At 46.6% G+C, this 26680-nt stretch overlaps 1 protein-coding gene across 1 annotated transcript in view; it reads right to left on the reverse strand.

Moving 5' to 3' along the window:
• Window positions 1-1491: 1491 nt before the first annotated feature.
• The window catches only part of LOC146179025 (membrane metallo-endopeptidase-like 1), an 85445-nt gene continuing 60256 nt past the window's right edge, over window positions 1492-26680 (reverse strand). The window contains exons 3-10 of the mRNA XM_084580097.1: window positions 23644-23876; window positions 22840-23027; window positions 21923-22148; window positions 15546-15719; window positions 10019-10341; window positions 9333-9524; window positions 4294-4528; window positions 1492-2002 (exon numbers count right to left, since the gene is read on the reverse strand). Coding sequence (XP_084436223.1) covers window positions 1505-2002; window positions 4294-4528; window positions 9333-9524; window positions 10019-10341; window positions 15546-15719; window positions 21923-22148; window positions 22840-23027; window positions 23644-23874 — 2067 coding nt within the window. The 5' untranslated portion in view covers window positions 23875-23876 and the 3' untranslated portion in view covers window positions 1492-1504. The remainder of the gene's footprint in view (window positions 2003-4293; window positions 4529-9332; window positions 9525-10018; window positions 10342-15545; window positions 15720-21922; window positions 22149-22839; window positions 23028-23643; window positions 23877-26680) is intronic.

Raw genomic sequence — 26680 nt, forward strand, 5'->3', positions numbered from 1 at the left:
GAGAAAGAGAATGAGGAGGGTAAAGGAGGATGAGAGACGTTGCAGCGCCCGATCGCGGCGCGGCCGCGCCGGTTTAAAAAAAAATGACGTCAGGGCCTCTCCTAAGTTCTTTCCTTCCTCCATGCCGCGTCACATGGTATGACGTCACAATACCTTCGCTCCGCAGACAGCTGAAGGTCAAACTGCGCCAAATTGACCTGGGAGTTGTAGCTTGAGTTGAGTTCTCGCTCCAGAACAGAAATTTCAGGTCGGTTTCGCAAGTTAAGCTCATGTGTAGACACCGATTTTTGGGTGCGGAAAGCAGGGGCTGCGCTTCACCGTTCAGGTATGTACAGAGAATCAGCTTCTACCGAGCGATATTCCATTGAGTTGCCCTCGGCGACAATTCTTGCACCCTGCCTTGATAACCTTATGGCTTATAGAAGTGGTAGACTGCAAACTACTAAGTGCGGCGACCTTATCTCACACTATTGCAACCACCTTCCTCAGTGGCGGGCTTTCTGACCTCGGGGGCTTATGAGGACAAATGTAACTTGGCCTATATGGATGGGACGCTTTTATCGAGAAAGTAACTCTCATGAGCTGCAAAGGGCTAAGTAAAAAATACTGCTCCGCCCTCACCGGCAGATTTCGCAAGTAAACTGTGCCTCGACACCGACTTCTGGAATCGCATGCGAGAGGGCACACTCAACACTATTCACTCTAGGATAGTGACAACCTGCAGTTGTTAAGGGTGCCAGAGTTTGACTCGACTGGCGGGAAAAAAGTTTCTTGCCGATACATGAGCCTTTTCCCGCTCCCTGGTTTTCGGTTTAGTTCCAGTTAAGTGCCCTCATTCCATAGCCCTCTTTTACAGTCTTTTCGTGGCAGCCACCTGGTGGCATCTCCCACACATCCTTACAAGTAGGGAGCATGTTACACACTCTACTTTGCCACTTGCCTGCAGTGGAAGGTGGCTGTCGCCAGCCGGTATGCGGATGTCATCATACGCTGAAACCGGCTTTTTTTTTTTGTTGTGGCCTCTAATTTTAACGAAATGAGATTACAATAGGAAGGGCCGGGACAAAACAGAACTGATGCTAGTTGATGTAACATTGACTTCTGTTGCGCTCTAGCCGCTCGCTCCTGTTGTGTTATGGTCGCTTCAATTAGCTTTTTCACATGATCGCCGCGGAGAACTATCCCGCAGATTGTTTAGAAAGATCTATTATTCTTCTACGTTTGGCTGCGTTCACAACCGTCGTATGGAGTCGCCTGCCGGTTCGACTATCTGTCTTCATGCCATTATCGTTATTGAGTGTCCCCATTTCCTCACGTGAAAGCAGTCTTGTTTATCGTAGTCTATATAGTTTATTAATCTTGATGTTCCAAGAGCACATGGAAGGCAGGGATAGCATATTCGCCTATATCTACGTGACCACGCATAAACTACATGCTTTATATGACCAGGGAGAAAGCGTACGTCGTTTGAAGACATTTGTGGAGTGCATGTTCTTTTTTTTTACTATCCTTTTCGAGTGTGGTTTGCGTATGAACAGCGCTGTGGGGGATTCATGTACGACCCTTTGGCGCACTCGAATGCCTGGGCGAAGAGAGGGGAGTTCCTGGCCGCCAGGTTACAGCGGTGGGAGGCCGCTGGGTCGTTCTTGGCACACATGCCGGCGCAGGCGCTGACGAAGAACAGCGCTTCCTCGCTGATTCCTTCCAGTCCTGGCAGCGTGATTGGGCGGCCCACCTTAAGGTGGTGGTCGACGAACGCCAGCACTACCTCAGCGGCGAGCGCCAGCCTCGCCGGGACGTCGTTCTCCCCGCGCAACGCCAGTCGTGGCTCGAGCTGCTCGAGGCATTCGAGCCATGATGCGTCGAGGGGTAGTCCCCGTGGTAGAGCAGCGGCCAGTTCGAGGCCGAAGCCGCCGTAGTTTAGAGCAGGAGGCACGTCGGCACCGAACCGTGGCGGCAGCAGCCACGTCAGGTGAACGCGGCTCTCGCCGTTCTGGGTGACCTGCACGCGTGAAGGGTTGAGATGCGCGATTGGAAGGTTGTGCATATATGACCATGCACTGAGCAAGTCGATGAATAAAAGGCTTGACTACATTGGAAGGTACACGAACGCACTGTGGAAATAATAGTTTCTCGCGAGTGTGAGTGAGTGAGTGAGTGAGTGAAAAACTTTATTAACCTCTAGATTGGCTTGTCTTCTGCGGTTTTCAGATGGCTTCGTCCATCTTCTAACACAAAGGTCGGTTGCCCTTAGTCCAGGGCTCCGCTGGATGCTGCTGCCAGTTGTGCTCGCCGAATCAGACCTTGGTCGACTCGGCGATCGCTGGAGAGCACTTCCCCCCATTGCTCGCGAAGTTCGCTCTTAGCTGAGGGCCAACTGTTGCTGGTGCTCTTTTGAAGTTGGCATCACCGAGTATATTGGTTGCTGTACTAGGGACTAATGGGTTTTAAGCCAAGCGGTTATATTTACCAAAGGTATAACCCCTGAGCACCTTTCCCTTAGTATACGTGGTCCGCCGACTGCAGAACGTGTCCACCTAGTCCAGGAAGAAGCAGAAGTGCGCGCGACATAAGGACAAGTTAGGTGGAGAATAATGTGTTCAATATATTCTCGGAGATTAGTATTTCTGAGAAGTGGAGGCAGTTAGGTGTTTATGGCGATTCGGCTTACAATGATAGTTGCGTCTGGAGAAAGCGGCGTCGGTGCAATAGTACTACCCCGTGACGGAAACCATCGCCATTCACATGTACAGCGTTATTAATTTTACTCGGGTGGACTTCGATCATAACAGCTGCATGTGGCAGGGAATGGATGCTAACCTGTGCATTTGGCTTAGTTTGTAAGTTTTACTAGTTTCCTGAATTCAAAACGTGTAATGGATTTAAAAGCCTGAAGGAATAGTACGTGCACAAACGTATACGTTGAAGAGCTGCCTTTGTATGTTATCCGGGTGAGCTCGGAAGGAAAGAAAAGAAAGGCGTAGCAGACGAAGATAGTTTCAGTGAGTACAGTGTCTGGCGTGCACAATCACCGGGAATGATTATCTGTAGTAACTACAGACAAGATTTTGCTTCTGCAGCCAGTTACATTTAACGCGATAGCGTTAAGGTATACCGATCACCAAAAAATTTGGCGCCGGCGTTGCGAGCGAAAAATCGTGGACATGGCGTTGGCAGGCGGTAGCTGGCAGCAGACGTTACCGCGCACTGACTGGCCGTAGGGCTGCCTTAACGTTACGTTTGGCAGGAGCTGCCAAATCGGGCCTCTCCTTTTATATGGGAGGGTGATATCGGAATCAGCCTGTCAGAACATTCGAATTCACATAGCTCCTAGGTCACACAGGCACATTCATACACTGTAAAAAAAGTTTGTTGAAAAATACAGAAAATTTCTGGCAGGCAGCTGCCAGAAATTTTCTGTTCTGCTATGTTTTCTTTTTTTTTAATTTTTATGTGATTTTGCAGTTTTTTCTGCTTACAGCTAGTAGAAATGTTTTGTAAAGTGACAAAATGTCTGTTATACCGCGTTTTTGTATTTTATTTCTGTTTTTTGTGTCGCAGTGAAAATAATGATGCAAATATATCTTTTTGTTTTACTTGTCATTTTTACAATATATTTGCATTAAGTGGCAATTTCTTCAATGAGCACTAGTTAAAGACGAAAGCTTTGCTAACTACATATCACGAATATCTCTCGGCGTTGGCAATACTCGATGGCACCCATAAGGTTGGCCTCGCAACAGCCGTTGTCTAGCCTCCGAAAAGAGGCAAGTGGAACAAGGCGAAACAGATACCATTGTAGCAGGGAGCCAACCAAAAACGGACCTCAGTGTGGCGCCACTAGTTATCTGCTTTGGAATCGAAATTGTTGCGCAGCCGATCATCGGACAGCGCCTTCTTGGCTGTCAAACCATTTCGCTTTCTATTCAGAATTTACCTACTATTCAAGTAAAAATCAGTTCGCGGTAGAAAACAGAACAGATGGCAAACATATATCTAATTGTTTACATTCCAATCAAGGTTTCGGCTGGAAAACAGAAAATTACTTTTTCTTTTTTGTGAACGTATATCGGTCAATGAAGTAGCACAGATATTCTCTGTACTGGTACAGAAATTTTCTTCAAAAATGCCTGTAATTTCACACACATTTATTTACAGTGTACGGCTTGGTTGAAGCGGGGCTTTATATGTGGGCTGGTAGCCTACGCTATCGCGTCATACCCTTAAAGGCGGAGCTTAAGTGTCCCCCACAATTTTATCCATGAGATCTATCGTGCGAAACATACAACTCGCCTGCACTTGCCGGCCCCGCGGTGGCGGCACAGGGTAGAAGGCGTTGGCATCGGCGTGGGCGATGCTGAAGAGTTCCTTGCTGCGTATCTGGGATAGCGAGGCTAGGTACGCATGCAAAAAGGGCCGCTTCTCCTCCTCCTCCTCGGCGGTGTCGTGATCGTCGTTCACCTCTAGCTCTTCGTAGAAGCTGTCCAACTGGCTGGCCGTGGGAAGGCGCAGCCGAAAGCTGGATCCGCTGCACCGCGGTGAACATATCGAAGTTGGCCTACGCCGGTTCATTTGCGCGCATTATTGATAAGCTGTACGTTTGGCTAAAAATGGAGCTCTTTTTAGATTGCATGTCCGAGCAAACGAAATACAAGTTTCGACCCTACAGCCTGTATTCAGGAGGATGCTGGGATGACGTTGATGATAGTTTTTCTTTCTTTTTTTTATTGGTGTCTGAGGTTTCGTCACTCTATTTGCCTCTTCCCGGCCGGACAGGGTTTGGGATTTCCTGTCTGGTTGTTTCATACCCAGATAGATGAGAGAAAAAATGATAAATGTAAAGCCTGCGAAGCGAGGGGGACCCTCGACCATATACTTTGGGAAATGCCCTAAGTCTCCGGGCGCTAGGGACAACATAAAAACTGGAGAAGCCTGGGTAACCCTGCTGCGAAGCGACTTCCCCGCTGACCAGCAAAAAGCCGTCCGCCTGGCGGCTGAGGCCGCGAATAACCAATGTATATTCGCCAGTCCTTAGTCGCGGAGGTTCCAGCCCTCGTTTCTCAGGCCTGCGTGCAAGGGGCGGGGAGCATAGGGGGCCTCCGGTGGAAATTAAAGTTTCAATCATCATCATCATCTCTTCGGCCGTTGTGAGATTCTCGATGCACTCGAAATCGGTGCCAGCGTCAGAAGTTTGAATAATAGTGGCGGAAAAGCATATATTTTACATTTGATTTGAAACACTTGTACTAAAAGTCGTCTGTTAAAAAAAACAAAACACCAAGACAGCCACATGATTGTTAATAAAAACAGCGCGAACAGGACGACACAAGAATAGATAAAAGGAAGCTACAGGACATGTTTGTTGGGGTTACAACCCGAGATCGGTGAAGCCCATGCTAAGTTCTAGTTCGGGGCATTCTAAATTAGTGTGAAAAATGGGATGATCAACACAAGCTTGCTCAATGCGTTGAAGAATTGTCTTGCTACCACGGCATGCGCAACAATTCTGAACGGCAATTGACAATAATTGCAAAGGCCGGTTATCGGGATTCCGTTATTAATGAGGCTTGTTCTCGTCTACCGAAGAGCCTAAAAAGAACGATCAGGCAACAATCTCTTCCCGGCATGGGTGAGAAAAAGAGGAAAGTTGCGGTGGTACCGTATGTGCATAGGATTTTACATGACCTCAAGAATGTTGGCAAGAGATATGGTTTTGATGTTGCATTGAAAGGGAACGAGAATATAAAATGCAGGAATGTGGTGTTAAACATAGAGACCCATTTGTCAGCTGCAAGACTGGTGTTGTGTACAGGTTTCCGCTCTCTTGTGGAACCTGTTATATAGGAGAGACAGGGCGGTGTATAAACAAGAGTCTACAGGAACACCAAAACAACTTGGAAAGTGGCAAGGACAAAGCTTTTTTGGTCTCCCATTGCCATTCTTGTGAGACAATGAAGAAGGAGAAATGTACTCCTCTTTTTGACCAGGTTCGAATTTTGTATCGGCACAAAGAAAAGTTTACGAGAAAACTGGTTGAAGGATATTTTATTTCAAGGGACATCAAGTGCGTTAACAGGACTTCTCTTGCTCTTTCGAGAAAAGAGGTTTGTTAAATTTTGAGTGACTTTTTGTGTAGCAGGTGAACCCAGGGGTAGTTTTACGTGAATGCTTTGTTTTCGTCATATTTGTGTTTTTCTGGGCCTTGGAATAAAGGCTGAGGCTGAGTTGTGAGGCAGCGCTAGTCCTGTACGTAGCTTCCTTTTATCTTGTGTCTTCCTGTTCGCGCTGTTTCGATTAACAATGGATGTTTACCAACTCGCCCAACAGAGTATCTTGACAGTCACATGAAGCTCGAGTATGGGTTGTTAACAGGCAAAAAGTTAGCAGATTTGTACCATATGTGTCGCTTGTGAAACACATAGTACACACAGTACATGATGGCGTACTTATACTTGAATTGTTATACCAACGTGTTCTGTCGATGATGCTAAGCTGCGTTTGAAAGCTGTGAAGTAGCCTCGGACGTCATAATCGTAGTAATAGTAGAAGTCAGAGGCGGGAATTTGACACCAAGTACACTGATCTCACTTGAACCTCGAATAAAATTTCGTGACCTCACTCAACCCCAACCTCACGAGTTGAGGCTGAGCTAGGTCTCCTGAGACAGTTTCGCATCAATTTTCCGCACAGACTAGCGGCGTAACACGACTTCACCTCAAACTCATATTGTGAGGTTGAGGTTGCGCATCAATTTTCCGCACAGACTAGCGGCGTAACTCGACTTCACCTCAAACTCATATTGTGAGGTTGAGGTCTGATGCTTGACCTCAACCTCACAATATGAGTTTGAGGTGAAGTCGTGTTACGCCGCTAGTCTGTGCGGAAAATTTATGCGCAACTGTCTCAAGAGACCTAGCTCAACCTCAACTCGTGAGGATATTGTGAGGTTGAGGTCTGATGCTTGACCTCAAAAAAGAAAAATCAAAAAATCAAAATGCAAGTAAATGAGTTACGTTCCATAAATTATAATTGAAATTCATCTGTCCTAAATTGTAAGCCAGCAACATTGTTGACGGTACTATTGTAACTACCTACTATGGCAATAATGGCACTGTGTCCGATCTGCTGTTTTGCATAACTTGAGCCAAGGGTTTAAGAAAAGTGACACACCGTTGCAGGGTAAAGGTATATGCACATTGTCTTCCGGCATGTGGCGCTCTTAGCATTCTTATAGTCCGCTTAATTGGAAAATTAACAAAGAATAATGACGCATTTTTTTAAAATATTCCCTCTAGGATGCAATGAGTTTCGTTAGGCTATAGCTGTATAGGTTTAAGAAAACAACCAATTCATATTTTATTGCGAAAACAATATTACTCGCACTTTCAAGCCTTCGCGTGACCCGGCCGCAGTTACGTCTTACCCACGTGGCGCTGTGACGTCACACCCCACGTGACACACGGGCTGGCAGGAGCTGCCAACTTTGGTCTCTCGTTTCACATGGGACGGTTATGTCAGAATCAGCCTGCTAGGACCCTGGCATTCACGTTACTCCTAGAGCCCAATAAGGCACGTTCATACGGCTTGGTTAAGCGGGGCTTTGTGTGTGGGATGGGGAAGAAGAGAAGAAGAAGAATTAGAAGAATGCTCGGTCACCCGCAGCTATTGCTTTCGCTCAATATTCGGTTCAGCAGCGTTGAACCCTTATAATTTTTTTTTTGTCTATCAGTATACCACCCGCGAGGCCCCTTTTTCTGGAATTAAAAAAACAACAACCAAGAAATATGAAAAAAAAAAAAAGAAAACCAGAACACGGCCGCGCACGCTTCGTTAATTGAAAACGGTTTTTGCTGCACTAAAGTACGGTAGCGGAAGTGAGCAATAAAGCTTCTTTTTTTCGTATTTCGCGGATTTTCTTTAAATTCTGAAACCATTTATGTGATATGCTTGCATAAAGAATTCTGTATGCAGTTTTTTAACCCCTCTAATAATTAGCGAAACACATTTCGCCCTAACAATTCTGGGGGTTAAAAAACTGCGTACAGAATTCCTTATGCAAACATATCCAATAGTGAGCAAAATACACTTTTTGCCCTTACCCCGCCACGGTAGTGCAATGTTTAGGGCGCTCGACTATACTGTGCCCACGGATGCGCGATGGAATACCGGCACCGGCGGCCGCTTTCGATGGAGGTTTAAAGCAAGGTACCCGTGTGCTGTGCGATGGCAGTGCACGTTAAAGAACCTCAGGTGGTAGAAATTTCCAGGGTCCTCCACTACGGCGTCTCTCATAACCTGAGTCGCTTTGGGACGTTAAACACCTTAGACTAACTAAACATTTATGAATAACAAATTTATAATTGATCCCAGCCAGTTATCCAACTTAGCGGAATTAAGAGCACTAAAAGGTGTGAAACAGTATGTTGTTTTTTGTAGCTGGGTGCGGTGAATAACTTTGAAATGCTTGGTTCAGGTTGTGTGAAATGCTTTGTATATACAATATGTAGCACAGATATGATGTTAAAAGCGCATGTTGTGTGTTCTGGCAGGCTTGGCATGATTTGCTCGTAGGAGCTAGAGTCTAAATCTCTCGTGGATGGTTCGCGTATACTTTGCTCAGTCATGCGCTGCTGTAACGCCTTTGATATTCTAGATTACGGTGGTGATGACATAGGCACATTTTCATGGTGCAAAGACCCCCTAGAAAATGTGACTTGCACATCTCAATATACATATTGACGAACAATAAAAAAAAAAGCACCGCAGTTTCTTTGTTATTTATATATTTGTTAATGCGTCATTATGAGAACCACCATCGTCAATACCGTATGACGAAACGAAGCTGTTGGTTTAATTTTTTTTAGAGTGTCTATGAGGTTTTTTATTAAATTTTCATTGCGGAGATTTCAATGTGGTTGTGTGTTTCTCTAAGGTGTGAGGTATATAAATTCGCCTGTTCTGTTCGTCATAAACGCGACCGCTTCCAGAAAAGCGGACGAAATCGGCCGATTAAGTATACTAACGTAGGACAAACTGCCCTGTTTTTAAACTGCGGTATTCAGCAACATGCACAGAGCGCCCAATCGTTAAACTAATCAGCTGATATAAGACGTGCACTCTGAGAGGAAGATGTTATCACTTTTTTCATTCTTGCTCTCTCTTCTGCTTTATCAGATAGCACACTTTATCTACCAAGACTTGCAGTTACCATGCGCTGACAGGCTCCCCAAAACAGGTACTCTTTTGTGATGAAGAACAAAGATTTGTGTTTAGCTTAGAATGTCATGCTGTCATATTGACGACGTCTCTTCGACCGGCGTAAGCGCACTCACGTGGTCCGAAGCCTGATCCCTTGCTTCTTCATGAAGCTGACCATAGCTTCGGAGACGTCCCTGAAGATGAGCTCAGCCTCCTCCCAGCCGCTGTAAGAATCCAGTTCCTGCATGTACGGCAGTACGCTGGGGTACGGCATCAGTCGATACACGGCCTCGAAGCAGCTCGCCTCAGAGGTGCCGTACGAAAGCCTGCAATTTGTGAGCGAAACATGAATTAGGTGTTACAATAGCGGCGGACATTAAGGAGCTGCTCCTCCGGTGTCCATCATTATCATAAGCACGAAGTACGTATACACTGCAACACCAATGACGCTTCTGTGTTTCTTTAATTAACCTTTCTCCGTGCCGGCTGCCGCCATCTGACATTGGCTACTGTATAACTACACAACGTCACAGGAACACTGTTTTCTGTGCATTCTCAGTCTCCAGTTGTGCCTGCTTTGCAGCCGCAGGCAGTAAGTACTGTGATTTCTATGATCCAGTTAGTCCAAACTTGCCGATTTCAGTTCTTACATCATTTGCACTGCAGCTTCGCATTTTTTCGGTTATCTTTTGGAAGTTGGTTCCATATATTTGTTTTGGACAGGGCATATTTCCAGTGCTTTTAGCGGCGTCGATAACAGGCCTGAAGGTGGTGGACAATTACCACCTGTGCCTTGAAAACGGACGCGGAAAACACTAGCCTTTGGTCCGTGAGTGGGCCGAGGTATCGCACCAGCTCCCAGGTGATGTAGGCGGCCAGGTCCGAGGCTTCTATCTCAATGATTAAAAAGTCATGGTAGGCCAGCATGGCCGGATGGCCCACCGCTGCCTCACTCAGGTTATTCAGTGTCGGCGGTGACGACATCGATGGCCCGCTGTGCACAATCATCGGAACGATGGCATGATAACGGTCGGGGTCTTCGTCGGGGATGACCGCGGACACCGCTAGAACCGACTCTTCGGTGATCATGATGCGGTGCACGGTGAATTCGACGTCGTGGGCGACCTCGTCGGTTACGTTCTCCTGCGGCGACAGCGAGGTGCAAGAAGAGCCGAGTTTAATTTCCATGGTCTTTCGTCGTTGCTGGTTTGCAATGTTCGACATAATAACGCTAAATGGTACATGACACCGATGATCTGAAATTTTGGGGGTCGTTCGAAATGAGCAGCGATGCAAGACGACGGTGCTAATTAACTAGCCCAAATTGAAACGTTATTCAATTTACACTTTAAAACGTTGAGAAGTTTGTAGATGGAAGTAAATATTTACGATTTGATTACTCGGTAATACAAAATATGAGCGCCGCTCTCGAGGTATTTCATTTATGCAACATATTTTTATAACACTCAGTTCGAGCCTACTCTGTATTGCCCCTCATAATAATATCCTTCAACTGGTACTTGATGCTTTCCAATTTCTTGATTGTCATAAAGGAGCCACTTTCATGACACTTGCTACCGCCGTATTTTGACAACTTTACCTTACGTTTCGCGTTCATGAACTACGAGACTCACTAAATCACCACTCTCTGAATTTTGTCAGTATTATATCACAAGTCATATCTCAAACATGCGTAGCATACATACACTCGTAAGCTGCCAACTTGCGCGAAGGAGCTGCCAGACACAGATATATCTAGATCACTGCTTTAACCGATCCGTCCGAACGTCACTGCATTGTGTAGGGTTTGCATGTCTGACTCGGGACCTGATAGTTCCGTGCTCAGTTCCTATGTCACCTTCTCATCTCACAGCTGCCGAGTTGGCAGCAGGATAGTAGGGGAGCAGTCTATACCACCTCCATGCCTTAAATTTGTGTGACCTGCCAACTCCTGCACGCACGCACGCAGGCTTGCTCGAGCATCGCCCATTGCCTTCTCTCCTACGCTTTCTGCCTTGCACTTTCACCTTCCCCTCTTCCGCCACTGCCTACCTCACTCCGCTGTGGGAGGCGGTCAGTTCGAAACCCGCCGCCGGACACCCACCGGTAAAATTGGGTACAAGCGTCCCCCGGCCCGGCGCCCGGCTCTTTCAGGGGTGTGCGGTTGGAAGAGGCTCTGCTAACCCTGCTGTGCTCCTTCGAGGGCTTAAAGTTTCGAACAATTGATGGCCTGCAAAGGCCGGGCTGACAGAAAAAAAGCAGGAAAAAAAACTCAGCAGGCTGCCGAGAAAGAAAAAAGGGCCACATAATGGGATTTTGCCGCACAATGCGGACTTGTTGTCCGATGACGGAACTGATCACTGCTACATCAGAGCAACTAATTGAGACCTATGACCCCTTTCCCAAACATTTCACCCGAAAGAGCCGAGCACCAGGCCGGGTGAAAGCTCGTACCCATTGAAAAGCCGGAGGGTGTCCGGCGGCACCAGTGATCGAACCTGGTACCTCCCGCACACGAGGCGGATGCTCTACCACAAGGACACGCTTCGGTACGAGGTGGGTCACCGCCGCTTGCGGCGGGGGCTAGCCTGGCACCGAATTTTTACCTGTTGTAGGCCGTCATTGCACCCGCCACCGCTGGTGGTGGACGACGGCTATTGTTGCGGCGCGCGTCTTTCTTTCACTCTTTCTTTTCTTTCTTCTCTATTTTCTCTTCTGTCTGCACGAGGCAGCGGAGGTGGCTCAGCTAGAGAGCCAGTAGCAGGCCCGTGCATTTTCTTCTCCTTCTTCCTACAGCCACAACAACAACAAGCGGTGGCGGATGCAATGACGACCTACAACAGGTACAACCGCCGGTGAAAGGCGAGCCCTCGCCTACCATTCCCAGCCACGTAGGGCCACGAGTAGCCACCGCTGCAGCAATGCCCTGTCGCGCTCCTCTTATAGACCTTTGCAACGAGGGCCTCCTGGGCGTCACCATATTGCTCGCTGGGCTGTTGTGTGCGCCTGACGTCAACACGGTGGAGGTGGCAGCAGAACCGGTTGGCAACAGTCTAGACAGGAGGCGTTTCGACAACCTCCTCGCCCGATGCAAAGGTCTATATACTGTAACAATGTGACATCAATTATCACCTGACACTGAATCACATGCCCACGTGATACTTGATTGCTTTTTACCTTTGACCTTTTTTTACTATGGGGTGCGACATCATAGCGACAAAAGTGTTTCCGGTTTGACCTCTGGCTCACTTGAAGGTCACATTCCTGTGCTAGGAGACCTTGGCTTTACATCGCATAGTGAAGCTATCGCTTAAAAAATCGAAGCGCACTGGGACACGTATCTGCCCACGAACGTCAAAAGCCGCCATACTTTTTTAGTGCGGAAGCCCTAATCCGGAAGGTCAGAGCTAGCCTAGGAAAATCGTCTACTATAGTGCTATCGCTCTGATTGGCTAAGCTGTTTCGTGATGTTACAATCACGTTGGCCCCGCGTGGGTAATTCAAACTCATAGCTGTCCCAATACGTGTGTCTTCCCAATGAATGTGTTTCGAAATGGCGAATCATCAGAGTAATGGAGCCTATGATTGGCCAATGAATGAACATGAACTCTTGCGTTGTCATAAATAAAAAAAAAAAAAAAAAACCTTCGGAGCAGGTTCGAACCCATCGGCTTCAAATCGGGGTAATCTGCCGAAAGCCTTAACCACTAAGCTGTTTTCACTCGTAACCATCTTTAAGCAGGGTTAAAAGTCCGCCACTTGACGTGGCGGCTTTAAGATGGCGCCACAACTATGGTTACACCCGTGGCCTCCGCAATCAATCGCGCCATTGAAGCAGAACTGATCACGGAGGACACGGTTAAACCTTCAGAGGTGATGACAGGGTTTGTCGATCTATTGCTGTTTCTTACTTCTGTGAATAATATACAGGCCTGTGATTCTACCCCCACTGTAATTCTACACGACTTGATAACTGAAAAAAAAAAAAAAAACACGCTGTGAAAGTATGCTCTAGTAGAATTCTCCATACGGAGACGGTTCGGACTTTATAAACCTATTAGTCTTGCTAAAAAAGGAGTCCTCTTATTTGAATACTACATGATTTCATAATTATTGCTTACAAAGTCTCTTGCACTTTAAGTAAAGCTGTACGCACTTTAAAGACAAAACGCCTGTTTATCGGATGCTCCCCTGGCCCACTACAGCTGAATTAAACCCCGATACCACCATGACGTGCTCATTTAGCGCGATTAGGGAGGGAAGCAGGTTACAAATGCTGAAGTCTTTGCATTTAGACATTTGTCACCTTACATGTTGTCTCACTAGACACTGAAAAAGGTGGCACGCAATGCTATTTTTATAACGCGATATAATTGGTTGCTCCCAGCTTGAGTAGGCACTCGCCGCTGGTATGCGCCCACAGGCGATCTTAATTTATGTTGCCTGCAACTTTTTCAGCTGTTCCACAAATCTCTGTTACAGCTTGTTCTCTTTTTTTGTTCCAAGAGCAAACGAATAGTGAAGGGGCTTGCACAGCCCCGACCGAATATATGAGCACCAGTCCGGGTCGTTGATCAGAAATCGATAGTTGGCTACAGTCGGGTCAAGGCCCAAGTGCCCAATCTTTTGCCCAGGGCACCCGTGAAAACCTGGAACACTGAAGATAAAGTAATGTTTTGTCGGTTTCTTCGAATTTAAAGCCTGCGTTTTTCTGGCTATATACCTACTCCAGTTCAACTGTTGTACTATTTCTATAGCATTTAACCAGCATCGCTTATATCGCCCTATTTCATGGCCTCCACGTTATTCAATTGAGTCCTATATGAGGCGCAGGTCTGAGATGATCGAGAGACATTCTAAAAATCCTAGCCGTACCGGAAGTAGTCAACGACTAAAAACGACGGCGGTGGACAAAGTTCAATGTCTTTTATTCATTTCCGTTTTCAAGTAGAGGTAACCAGCTAATATGAAGTAGATTTATGCACGGCGCAAGAGCAGCACCTGTCAGCGCCTGCATCGCGCAGCGTTACAACGTTCGGCTGATCCGAGGAAGAGAACGGCCCAGAATAAAGCTTCGAGGGTTTTCGCGTTGTAAAACCTCTTAGACGCAGGACCGCCTGTTAATCATCATCATCATCATCATCAGCCTGATTATACCCACTGCAGGGCGAAGGCCTCTCCCATATTTCTCCACTTAACCCGGTTCTGTGCTAGCTGCATCCACTTGACCCCTGCGAACTTCTTAATCTCATCCGCCCACCTAACTTTCTGCCGCCCCCTGCAACGCTTTCCTTCCCTTGGAATCCAGTTTGTTACCCTCAACGACCATCGGTTATCCTCTCTTCGCACTACATGTCCTGCCCATGTCCATTTCTTCTTCTTAATTTCCACTAGAATGTCGGTAACTTGAGTTATTTCTCTGACCCACTCTGCACGCTTTCTATCTCTTAATGTTGCCCCTCTGACCCCTACCAGTCTCAATCACAGGTTGGCTCAGTGCTGAAAATGCAGAGGCTTGAAGTTAAGTAAATACAAGCACGCGTAGTCATGTTATGTCCTTTGACTGTTGGAAGATTTTAACTATCGTGGTATTGTTTTTTTCCAATATCGGATTTTACTGAGTCATTCTGTGGAAGGGAAGAGGTCTCCTCACTCCCACGGCTTCCCCGTGTTACGTGTGCCACTCCAGTCACCCGATGCCGTCCGAGTATATAGTCTCGAGACGAATCTCAGGGGAGGCGGACATTGGCAGGCTGTGTCCACTTCACCTTAAGCGAAGGGAGGGAAGAGAGGCGAAAATCACTATGCCTCCGCCCCCCATCGCACCCCCGGGATTCATTCTACTGCTACTACGATTAATGGCGTGGCGGCAAACAGGCTCGTTCATATGACTGTGTTATGACATTCGTGACTATTACGGGCTAACAGCAACTTAGGTTAGTATTAAACGCGGAATGTCTTCTACTTTTCAATGCGAGCAAATATATATGCTTAACAACCAAGGTATGTCTACTGTATGACAAATAAGTTTTATTTTATTTTGAGACAAATGAGTTCCTGATTTGTCTCCAAATAAAGTTCTCGGGTACAACTCACAGCCACCAATTTTCCAGAATATATCCCAGTCCCCATGTTCCCACCCAAGTGTCTGCCGCCACCGGCTTTTGAAGCGAAAAGTTTCACTAGGTTCGTCAACACCGTGCTTCGTGTGAGCCGGAGCCTCAGATTTGCCACTTCTGCGCATGCGCGAAACCGAGTGACGTCGTGCATGGCGTCAGCTAAAGCCACAGCTAAATTTTTGAGTTGCCTTGAGTTTTTTCGATGGCCCTACGGACTATACCGCTCACGTGTGCCACGATGGCGACGACGTATCTCTGGACAAACTCCAGGTAGGCCCCGTGGCGGCGCATGTGGTCTCTCTCGCGCCGCCAAGGTCCCAGGTCCGGTCTCCGGCCCATGGACAGCAGCGGTCGGCCGTCGGGACGTCGCCACGTCGGATGCCGGCGCAGGTCGAACAGCGTCTGCGGGTCGCCGGAGATGGCGCGCATCGCACTTGAAACGCTCACGGTAGATCATTTCGGCGTTAAAAACGAGAGAAAGCCGACGCCGCGGATCACTTTTCGCCAAAAACTCGGAAAAAACGTTGCATGAAGCATGGATGCTGCCGATAATCTTCTTTGGCGACGAAAGGGTGAAAATGCCATTTGGCTGCAATGCTACCAGTTATTAAGCTTTTCATAGGACCATGTATATATATATATATATATAAAAACAGCGGCTTTGGTTGGTCAAAATTTGAGTGTAACGGACACTGCGTCTAAGTATAAGCTTCCAGATTGTTGACAAATGCACTATCACCAAGCAAATAAAATGAGCTGAAGAGGTGCAGTAGCAAATATGATTAAACATAGCAGCAGTAGAGATAATTAAGAATAAAAATAAAAGAAGCGATTTTCAGAAGGTAATGATGGCAATAGCAGATTGCTTTTATTGGCAACTGCTAGATGGCGCCCCAATTTTCACCTTGAGGGGGGTTTAGAGGTCAAACTCAATAGAATGATGGTATAGTTAACTGATCTAAAACAATAACTAAGATATAGGGAAAAAAACGAGCATGATAGCATCTGCTACCACCCCGTTTCAAAGGAGACGCTCCTATATTCCATCCCATCCATCCATCCGAAAAATGCCCACTAAAGCCACTTACTTCTAGAAGCGTAGTTTCCCAACTGGCCTTATCAGAAAGCTTTGGTTTTGCTGCGGTTTATACACTGGCGTTATTACTCTCACGATGGTCAATGAGGTAGCGAAAAAATTCCTGCTTAGCTCATATAGCTGCTAGCATGGCCGCTCAATGGAAACGCAAGCGTGTCTGCTGGCCTCCATTAGTAACGGCAGACGCATATTTTAGGTGGTGCAAAATGTCACTGAGAACAAACATAATTTGGCCTATATCGATAGTGTACCACTTTTTAGTCACAATGAGCGCACTTTCGCAAGAAAACAGATTGGGCTACGCTGAATATCTACCTTTAAGAATATGAGCCGGCATCATCATTGTGCCTCTTATACCTCCCTCATACTCAAAACGTACAATCATGAGTCCCCGTGTTATGTCACAGAGCACTCGACTTAGATATACTACACACTGCTGGACACGTATGTAGATATACACTGCTTTAAAAAAGCCGTACGAACTTGCCTGCACGTCCTCAAGATCCAAGTGTACCGAAGAGTTCATTTCCCGTCTAATCCATCTCAAAGGGGTTACCCCAATTGGCCGCACCTGCCAAATCGGACAACTAATGTGCTGTAGTTACGGAGTTGGCTGGTGCCACGTCACCTGTAAACTGCCGAGCACTAGAGGCACGCTCGTGATTTCTCGCGCATAACGCCGACGCTGATGGCAGAATTCTTGGAGAACGGTGCCTTTAGCTTTGATGCAAATTTTACAGGCCGATACGGCCTCAAACAAAATGTAGATGTCGCTATGAGCGGCCAATACTTCAAGCGAAACGCTTGCGTCGAAACCGAATTTTTAGTGCAGTAGACTATAGTATCATGTTTCTAGAGAATCCAGGGATGCGGCTAGAGTATTAGCCGTATCCTTGTACTTCGCTCGTGAGGTTTTGAAATCTCCTGTGAGTCGTGCTTCAGTATATATATATATATATATATATATATATATATATATATATATATATATATATATATATATATAGAAATAATAACCGTGGAGGGCGCACAATATGGCTATACTATAGTGTATACGTACATGGTTATACTATGATACACCTTAGCCTGAGTGCGGACTAACCACTGGTCATTTACCATATATTTGACCCTGGCATGACCTTGGCATATATATATATATATGCATATATATATATATATATATATATATATATATAGAAATAATAACCGTGGAGGGCGCACAATATGGCTATACTATAGTGTATACGTACATGGTTATACTATGATACACCTTAGCCTGAGTGCGGACTAACCACTGGTCATTTACCATATATTTGACCCTGGCATGACCTTGGCATGACCTTGGCATGACCTTGACATGACCTTGACCTGGTCTTGCGATACTGTCAGTTACATCTGCATAGCAAAGCTAATTAAACCGCTGTCATTTTCCTCTCTAATCGCATAGCATAATCTACAGCGTCGTTCACTTCGGCACAGTGGCAGTCTGCCCTTCTTGGAAAGGGAGCGACTAGTTTGAATTGTGTGGAGGGAATCGAATGTTCTTGTCTTAAAGGTGTCTTTTGTTCCCGAAAGAAATGTCAACATAGCGCGAAAGGACCGAAGAACCAATTTTTGCCGACAATAGCGACTGGTGCTCAGTTTCCCTATGAACAATGTCTTGCAATTGTCGTCGCCTCACTATTTCACTGTGCTTCAACGTGACAGCGTTTAACACTATCTGGCTTCGTCATCGTCGTTAACGTCATTGTGAGTGAAAAAATTATGGAGATGCTGAAGATCCGCTTTCAATATTGCTCTTAATCCACTCTAATCCAACTTAATCAAATATAGTCCGTCTTAATCCAACTGAATTCATTCCATTCAATCTACATAGTCCGCTTAATACGACCTAATGCACGCTAATAAGGTGTAATTACCTCTAATCTAATGTAGTTAGCATGAACACCCATTAATCTTACCCTATCAACCATCGTTAAAGAACCCCAGGAGGGCGAAATTTCCGGAGTCCTCCACTACGGCGTCTCTCAGTCTGGGTCGCTTTGGGACGTTAAACTCCACAAACCAAACCAACCCAAACCTATCAACCATCTTCAACAGTAAGCTGTACGCACGACACCATTACCACATGCGCACCATAGACCGCCTCCTTAATATGACCGACGCGTTTCTCACACTTCCTTCTCAGACTAAGGTATGGCGAAGGCTTTTCGGCGCCACAAGCTATGTATACGCTGTAGCATAAAATCATGGACATGGCTACGGCTGTAGTTGGCAAGTATCGTGGCCGCGTACTGACTGGTTGGCCGATTGTGCAACGTCAAGAGACCATACGACATAGGGTCCGTTCCAATTCTTTAGTTGTCTGGCAAGACGGCTTCGTTAACGTCACAGTAGATGTCTACAAGTTCGCGTAATGGAACGCGTCTACCCGTCTATGCCTCACACCACTTCGCGCCATAAAATTTGGACAAAAACGTCTGAATAACTAATATTATGTTGATTTTTCTAAACCTTTGCGATAATACAGGTTAAAAAGAAACGTTTTTAACGGTTCGAAAATTTAAAACCGAAGCTTGACTACGCCATGTAGTTCGAGCCGTCGGATATGGACGGTTTTCACCTTGAGGGAGATGTAGAGGTCAAACGTCGTGTTAAGCCTGGTGGTCGCCATGTGACTTTGGGGCATAGTCACCGTAGGCCACAAAGTGGCCCGTGACCACTGTCAAGGTCAAGTTCACGTGACCTGTTAGTCGCCATGTGACTTTGGACATAGTCAAGTAGGCCGCCGTGACCACTGTCAAGGTCAAGGTCACGTGACCTGGTGGTCGCCATGTGACTTTGGGCATAGTCAAGTAGGCCGCCGTGACCACTGTCAAGGTCAAGTTCACGTGACCTGGTGGTCTCCATGTGACTTTGGGCGTAGTAACGTAGGCCACCAAGTGGCCCGTGGTCCCTGTCGAGGGCGAGGTCACGTGAGGTGACGTCAGTGTGACGTGGAAGTAGAGGGCGCTAGACGGGCGATACGTGTATAAATGGGAGCCCCCGAGCTCCTGCCTAGGTTACAACACTGCGCGAGATGGATGAGGAGGAACACTCTACTACAGCATCATGTCGGAACGCGAAGAAGGCACGTCGGAATGAGGCCTTGAAAAGGCGGCATGCCGAAGAGATCGAACAGGCTTTACGTTTGGCGAAACGCACAATGTTTGGTTTGGTTTGGTTTGTGGGGTTTAACGTTCCAAAGCGACTAAGGCTATGAGAGACTCCGTAGTGGAGGTCTCCGGAAATTTCGACCACCTGGGGTTCTTTAACGTGCACTGACATCGCACAGCACACGGACGCCACTCCGTTTCGCCTCCATCGAAACGCACAATGTGTTTAATCCAAGCTTGACAATGAGCGTAGCCACGTACATGAAACTTTCGCTTTCCTCCAGGGTTAACCAAAGTTAAACCACCATCTAATTTTTTTGTAGGAATAATAATCCGTGCCATTCGCCTTCAGTGTAATTCGACTATCGGTCGGTCTACTTGTAGCAGACCGTACTGCTCGCGCAATATGAGCCCGGTCCCAGGTTGACCGAACCGAAGAGGGCGTTAACGACTTTTTATTCTTTTTATTACTGATGCTCAAGTGTATAGTAGATTCTTCTCGGATGTGCTCGTCCACGCAGTCTATACAAAAGCTGTAAGCTTGAGAAGAATGTGGATGAAAGGTGCACGGTGTCTGGCTACCTTCGTGCCATTAAACCTGTCGTCGGCGAGATGCCTAAAGAGCGACGAGTTTATCGATAAAACTAAGGCCCAAGAAACCGCCACCGTCAAATTAAAATCGACCATATAAAAAGACCAACAGGATCAAACTCTTTAGCAAAGCTCTCAGCTGCTCGCTTGCCTCTTTATTGCGCAATTCAAGAATCGCCAGTACTATGAACCTCATGGCCATGAAGGCAGCTGAAATAGCCTCTATAGCTAGCGCACGCATTGACGTAACGATTCACATTTTAAAGGTCGTGCATATGCATTCTGCATGCTCCGGAGCTCGTAAAAAGCTCGACTCGTTCAGCGCGATCCGCGCGCTGTCCGCCATGTTTAGAAGCAGCCTGCAACGATGTTTCACTAGCCGGGCGGCGAAGCAATCGGTAAAGCCTTTCACAACACAAGCAACATACGGGCGTGTAAGAAGAGGCGTAGAAAATACGCACTAACACATTACACTCTAAGTCGAGAGCAAGCTACTACACTTCGGCGCCTACAAACACGTATCCAAACAGCCCTGTACCACAATATCTGGCCCGCATGATACAAAAGCGAACGTGTCTGGTGCAGAAACACTGCTACATTATACCACACAACATGGGGATGTAAGGCTAGCCCCATGAGGCCTAAAATAAATAGTCCCAGTCCTGAGCAATGGGAGGACCTTCTAGCCGAGTCGGACGCGCAGCATCAGCCCATGCTGGTGCAGCAAGCCAGAGCCGCAGCTGAGGCCAACGGACTCCTGCACCAAGGACTGCCGGTCATTGCTCCTTCACCAACTCTTTCCTAACCCACTACCCCTAATACCCAATTTTCCGTTAATCAAGTTTAACAATTAATAAACCAATAGGCGGAGCAGTCTTCTTGAACGGCTTTGTGAGAATTGGAACGCATCCCAAAATGGCGGTTGTCCGTTTAACCATCTAAGTGAACGTCTACTAGGGAGTATTGGAACGTACCCACGGATAGAACTGCCAGCTCAGACTTCAGCTGCTTTCAGAGGGGCGTGTAAGATGGAAATCGAACTTTCTGGGGCCCTTCAGCGATGAGTAAGAAACGCCACCCTTAGGCACGACATGGTTAAAGCGAGGTTTTATAGATGTATGTGTCATGTGATGTGGTATTTCCCATAATATATAGAAGCTTACGGCTGCATGTAAGTGAATATGTAAGGGAAAATAAAGTGACGAATTAAGTGGTTACTGATTAAGCGATTAGCAAAGGGGTTGTATGGAAACAAGGATCCAAAAAAGGCTCCACAGGTGGGCGACATGAAAGCTATAGTATCGTACCCATGGAGTTAAAATGTCACCACAATTTTTCACTCGGAGTTTCCCTGCTTACGTGCTCTTCTTTGCAGCGACGGCCTATAGCGCCAAAGGGTGCACATAGGGGCTTGCGGTTGGCGTCGTAGCGCTGTCTGAAAATGTAACAAACGACTTCGCCGATTGTTGCCGGGTGTTAATAATGTTCCAATAGCCTGCGACATTACCTACGTACTTTCATGTCTCAGGTGTCCAGTGGATTCGCTGCAAGTACCTACAAGGGACGGTTTCCACTCGCTTCTTGGAATTTCGTTGTAGCAATGACTATGACAATTGAGAAGACAGGGATTCTAAGCTTATACTGTATTATGCTGAAGTAAATGAGCCGTCTGAATGGTTATCGAAAGGGTCAACTAGCAGCGAACTATTGTTAAAAAGTACAGGTGAAACAATGAAGAGGTAGTACAGCCATAAGAGACTTGCCTTTAGGTTGTAGTAGAGGTCGATCTTGATGGCGAGCTCGAATGGCTTCTGGACGTGGTTGGGGAATCCCAAGCCCACGTCCTTAAGAAAGACAGCCAGGGCATCGGTGCGATGCATCATAGAGGCTTCCAGGCAATCGTTGTATAGCGCGGCCGCCTTCGTAGAGCTTGGCGCCGGTCGGTGGTCATCAGTGACCAGGAGTTCCTGCCTCTGTGACGCCGTAGTCCTGCACCATGGGACGAGCCACTGTGACAACGTCGTCGCTTGCAACATCCTTAACTTATGACGGGATTATTGAAGGTGGACTCCCTGTTTGCGTTCATATACATTAGGCAAACGACAGGCTGTGAGAGCAGTGTGTACTTTGGTATAAGGTGAGAAGAGGAGGAAAAACCAAGTGAATAGACAGACAAGACGCGCTGCGCTATTTATTCTTTGTTGTTTCGCCCTCTTTTGCTCTATGGAACAAATTTGGGTGTCTACCCGCCGAATTCAGGCTATTTCCTTTTCCTTACTAAGTTTGTTCCCGCTTTCCTTGTAAGCCAGCAGTCGAGGAAACTTTGTAAAGGATGGCATTTTACAAGTGCAGAACCGAGCAGAGCGCTTGAACTTTCGACTCGTCAGAGCGGCCGTGCGGTTCGGCCACCCAGTGGTGTCCAAGAAAGATGTACAAACAGTGCGCTACATAACTGCACAGCGACTGCGTTTAATGTAAGTTAGGCTGGCGACCTTCAGTATTTGATAAAAAGATACCCGCTATGTAGTCTCGACAGACACTTTCTGAACCGAAATTACTCGCTGGTGTTTTCAATAAATAAATTATCCATGTGTATTGATTTGTCGAGGAAACATCTCCGAGTTTTGATTAATGAGCGAAAGAGGGTGAGTAAGTGAGCGAATGTGCGCTCTATGCTCGCCTTGTGCCGGTGCGTGGCGTCGTCGTCGCCGGATTCCGCGCGATTTGCCTGAGCCTGGAGCGCGCCCCCCAGAAAAGCAGCGCCGCCTGTGTGTCGTGGGTGCTGGCGAAGGAAGACCGCCGCAGCCAGCCGGAACACACGAAGGCGTAGAAGTCGTCGCACGGGCTGCCGCTGCCGTTGAGTGTCTCCTGCGATCAACGACAGGAGGCACAACTGATCAACAAGATTCGCGCATCGGGTGAATAGACAATATTTGAACGACAGAGGCGCAAACAAAACACATCGAATGCGTGAGGTGCTTTCTGCTCTCTTGCTGCTTTTTAAAATATTTTTCTCCTGTAGGACTCAATGCGACAGTGCATTGAACGCACTAAGTGCATGCTTAAGGGGCCACATGAGCACTGCTCGTTGTGTGTATGCGCTTATGCAAGGGCTAAAAAAAGCACGTTGACGTTGGAGGTACTGACACGAACAAGTATAAAGTGCCTAGCAGAGCACTGCTGTTCATAATGAGCGCGAATTACTTCCGTGGGCGGACATGGCGGCAACTAGGCCAGCGATGTAATATTTTTTCTTGAATTCGAGAGTAGCGCAATCGTCCAGGGTATCAGCACTCAACAATGCATGCGTAATGAACAAAGACGATGCTCTAACATGTGATGAGGGGGTCCTGGGTATAAGAGAGCTGAAATTATAGTCGGTGTCTCATTTTTCTTTGTTACACGGCGTGGCGTGTGCTCAAGTTAAGGAAGAGCGAAAGCACGACACACTTTTGAAACGGTTCGACTTGAGAAAACATCTCGCCTTGAGCAGTGCTGCGGCCAGGTGGCACGAGGTGGCGTTGCAGAGCTGCGCGGGGTGTCGGGACGAGCCCCTGGTGGCCACGTGGGCCAAGACCGTCCCGTGGTGGCTGCGGGTGAGCACCAAGAGTACGGTGGTCATCACCACTGCCAGGGCGAGCAGCACCAGCCCGGTGCGGACCAGCAGAGTTTGCTGCTGGGGGCTCAGCCGGGGCTCCGTCAGCTGGAAGTCCATGACTTCAACCGGAGGATAAGGGATAGTGAAATTACAGGGGTACGCGACAATGGGTTCTCTTTAGCAGCCAGACCATACCGTGTTATGGCTTCAATTTGGTCTCCTTTAGCAACATTTATAAAAAACTTGTTAAGAAATACAGAAATTTTCTAGCAGCTGTCCTGCCAGAAATTTTCTGTTCTGCTACGTTTCCTGTTTTTGAATTTTTTCTGTGATTTTGAAGCTTTTCTGTTAAAACTGATTGAAAATTCTTGTAAATTGACAAATATTTTCTGTGACACGACGTTTTTCAATTTTTATTTGCTTTTTTTTTCTGCCGCACAGTTAAAAGAATGATGCAAATATTTCTGTTTTTACTCGTCTTTCATTTCACACGTTCTTCTGTCTGTAACAACAATAAAATTGCTTTAAGCGCCAGTTTCTCCAATGAACACCATATTTAAGGCGAACGCCTTGCTAACTCCAACTCACGAATATCTCTCGGCGCTGGTAATACTCGATGGCACCCATAAACTTAGCCGTGCAACATTTGTCCAGCTACCGAAAAGAGGCAGTGGAAAAAATGCATAACAGATACCACTGTAGCAGCCCAACCAACAATGGACCTCAATGTGGCGCCGCTAGTTATCTTCTTTCGAATCGAAATTGTTACGCAGCCGTTCGTCGGACAGCGCCTTCGGTGTTGTCATACAATTTTACTTTCTATTCAGCATTTATCTACTTACTAAGTAAAAATAAGTTTGTGGTATAAAATAGAACAGACGACAAACATATGTCGAATTGTTTGCTTTCCAATTAAGGTTTCGGCTGGAAAACAGAAAAAACGTTTTTTTTTTTTTCATAAACTTACTTCGGTCAATGAAGTAGAACAGATATTCTTTGTACGGCGACAAATGTTTTCTTTAATAATACCTGTAATTTCACACACATTTTTTTACAGTGCATGTCATGGTTTGCATAATGATTATGTATAGAAGATGTAGCCTGCTTTTCAGTTTCAATTGCAGGCTATAATTTCTCTCAATTTCTTAGTAGGCTATAGCAAGAAGGATCCAAACATTGTTTGACAAGGCTTCGATATTTTTTTTTGTTATTCGGTTTCGTATATGACGAGTGATTCTCGAATGAGTTTAAATCTTTCCTTGGACATAGGTTTTGCAAAGCCTGTTCTCTATACCTTTCGTTGAGGGCAATATAGTGTTGGGCAATACATGGTGAAAATTATAATTATAATTACGGATTGCACATTATATGTCCACTTGGGCAGCAAATGTTTAAAAAGCGCTCGTCCTCCTTTGCATATATGACCCTGCGTACAGCCGCGATGTATACGGTTTCATTCGATAGTATGAAACTTTTAGGCGACACTATATAATCCTGATGGGGCTGGGACAGGTAGGTCAACGCCGCTTTCGGCGGGGGCTAGCCTGCCACACAATTTTATCTGTTGTAGACCGTCATTGCACCCGCTACCGTTTCGGTGGTGGACGACGGCTGTTGCAGCGCGCGTCTTTATCTCCCTCTTCCTTTTCTTCTCCATTTATTCTTCTGTCTGCACGGGGCAGCGGAGGTGGCTCAGCTACAGAGCCAGTAGCAGGCCCGTGCATTTTCTTTTCCTTAATCTTCCGCCTATAATAAAAGTACGACGCGACAGCATAATTGATCCCGTATGGGGCTTCCTTTGCGGGTCGTTATTCGCGTGTATATAGTTTGCAAGTGGCTTAACGACTACTCCCTTAATTTGTGTCTCTATGATCTCACAGAAAGTAATCCGCAGGGGTAGAGTCTGTACTAACCTCGACAAACGCATGGGGTTCGCATAGCACTGTCCACGGACTTTTTCGCGTTCGGGCACCGCCCACATGCCCATTATTTGCCCACTTGGACGGCAGATAGTTGCATAATGTGCCTTCGCCGACGTTTTATTTTACGGCTCTGTGCTCCGCCGTGACTCAACGCCAATGTCGCTGAGCCAGAGCGGTAATTTCGAGATTATAGTGAGACGCCTGTAGCCTATTGAATATAGTTTGCTCTCCAGTGAGAGTCGCTGTTGGTGAAATGCATTTTCATAACATTGGTCGCATGCGGGAGCTTCTCCTGAGTTTAATGGTGTCGCTGCTCCAACTAAATCTCCTACGTTGAAGTGTAAATAACCCAGGGCAGCATCCAGCTGAGCCGCAAGCGGGTGCACTCGACAATTTGCCCTGCTTAATACTGCAATTCATTATTAATTTAAACAGCGCGAACAAGAAGACAAAGAACAAGATAAAAGAAAGTCAAAGTACAAACGCTGTCTCACAACTATGCCTAAGCCTTTACACCGAGGCCCAGATAAAAACAAATATGACGAAAACGAAACAATCTTTTTAGGCTTAGGCATAGTTGTGAGTCAGCGCTTGTACCGTGGCTTCCTTTTATCTTGTCCTTTGTCTTCTTGTTCGCGCTGTTTAAATTAATAATGAATGTGTACCAACTCGCCCAACAAAGTATCTTATTAATACTGCAACCAGATAGATGTACCAAGGAATCTCCTTCGGAGTTTAGGAGAGAAGCGTCTGTACGCAGTATCGCGTGGGTTGGCTTTGCAGCAGCTTCTCAAATTGTTAGGTCCCAGAGTGGGTGTTTTGAACTGTATGTCCTGTGGGTCATGCGGTATCCAGGTAGAGAAAAATACGGCCGCATAAGCTCTAGAATGGGCTATATGAAACGGCCAAACTAGTTGGTGAACGGGGAGCTTTAGCGAGGGTTGTGTGTGCGGGAATTAGATTGAAATAAGTTAATGGCGCTTAGATGGGTGCCTGAATGG

This window comes from Amblyomma maculatum, chromosome 9 (assembly GCF_055883805.1).
Source record: "Amblyomma maculatum isolate TAMU_Amacu chromosome 9, ASM5588380v1, whole genome shotgun sequence".
Lineage (NCBI taxonomy): Eukaryota > Metazoa > Arthropoda > Arachnida > Ixodida > Ixodidae > Amblyomma > Amblyomma maculatum.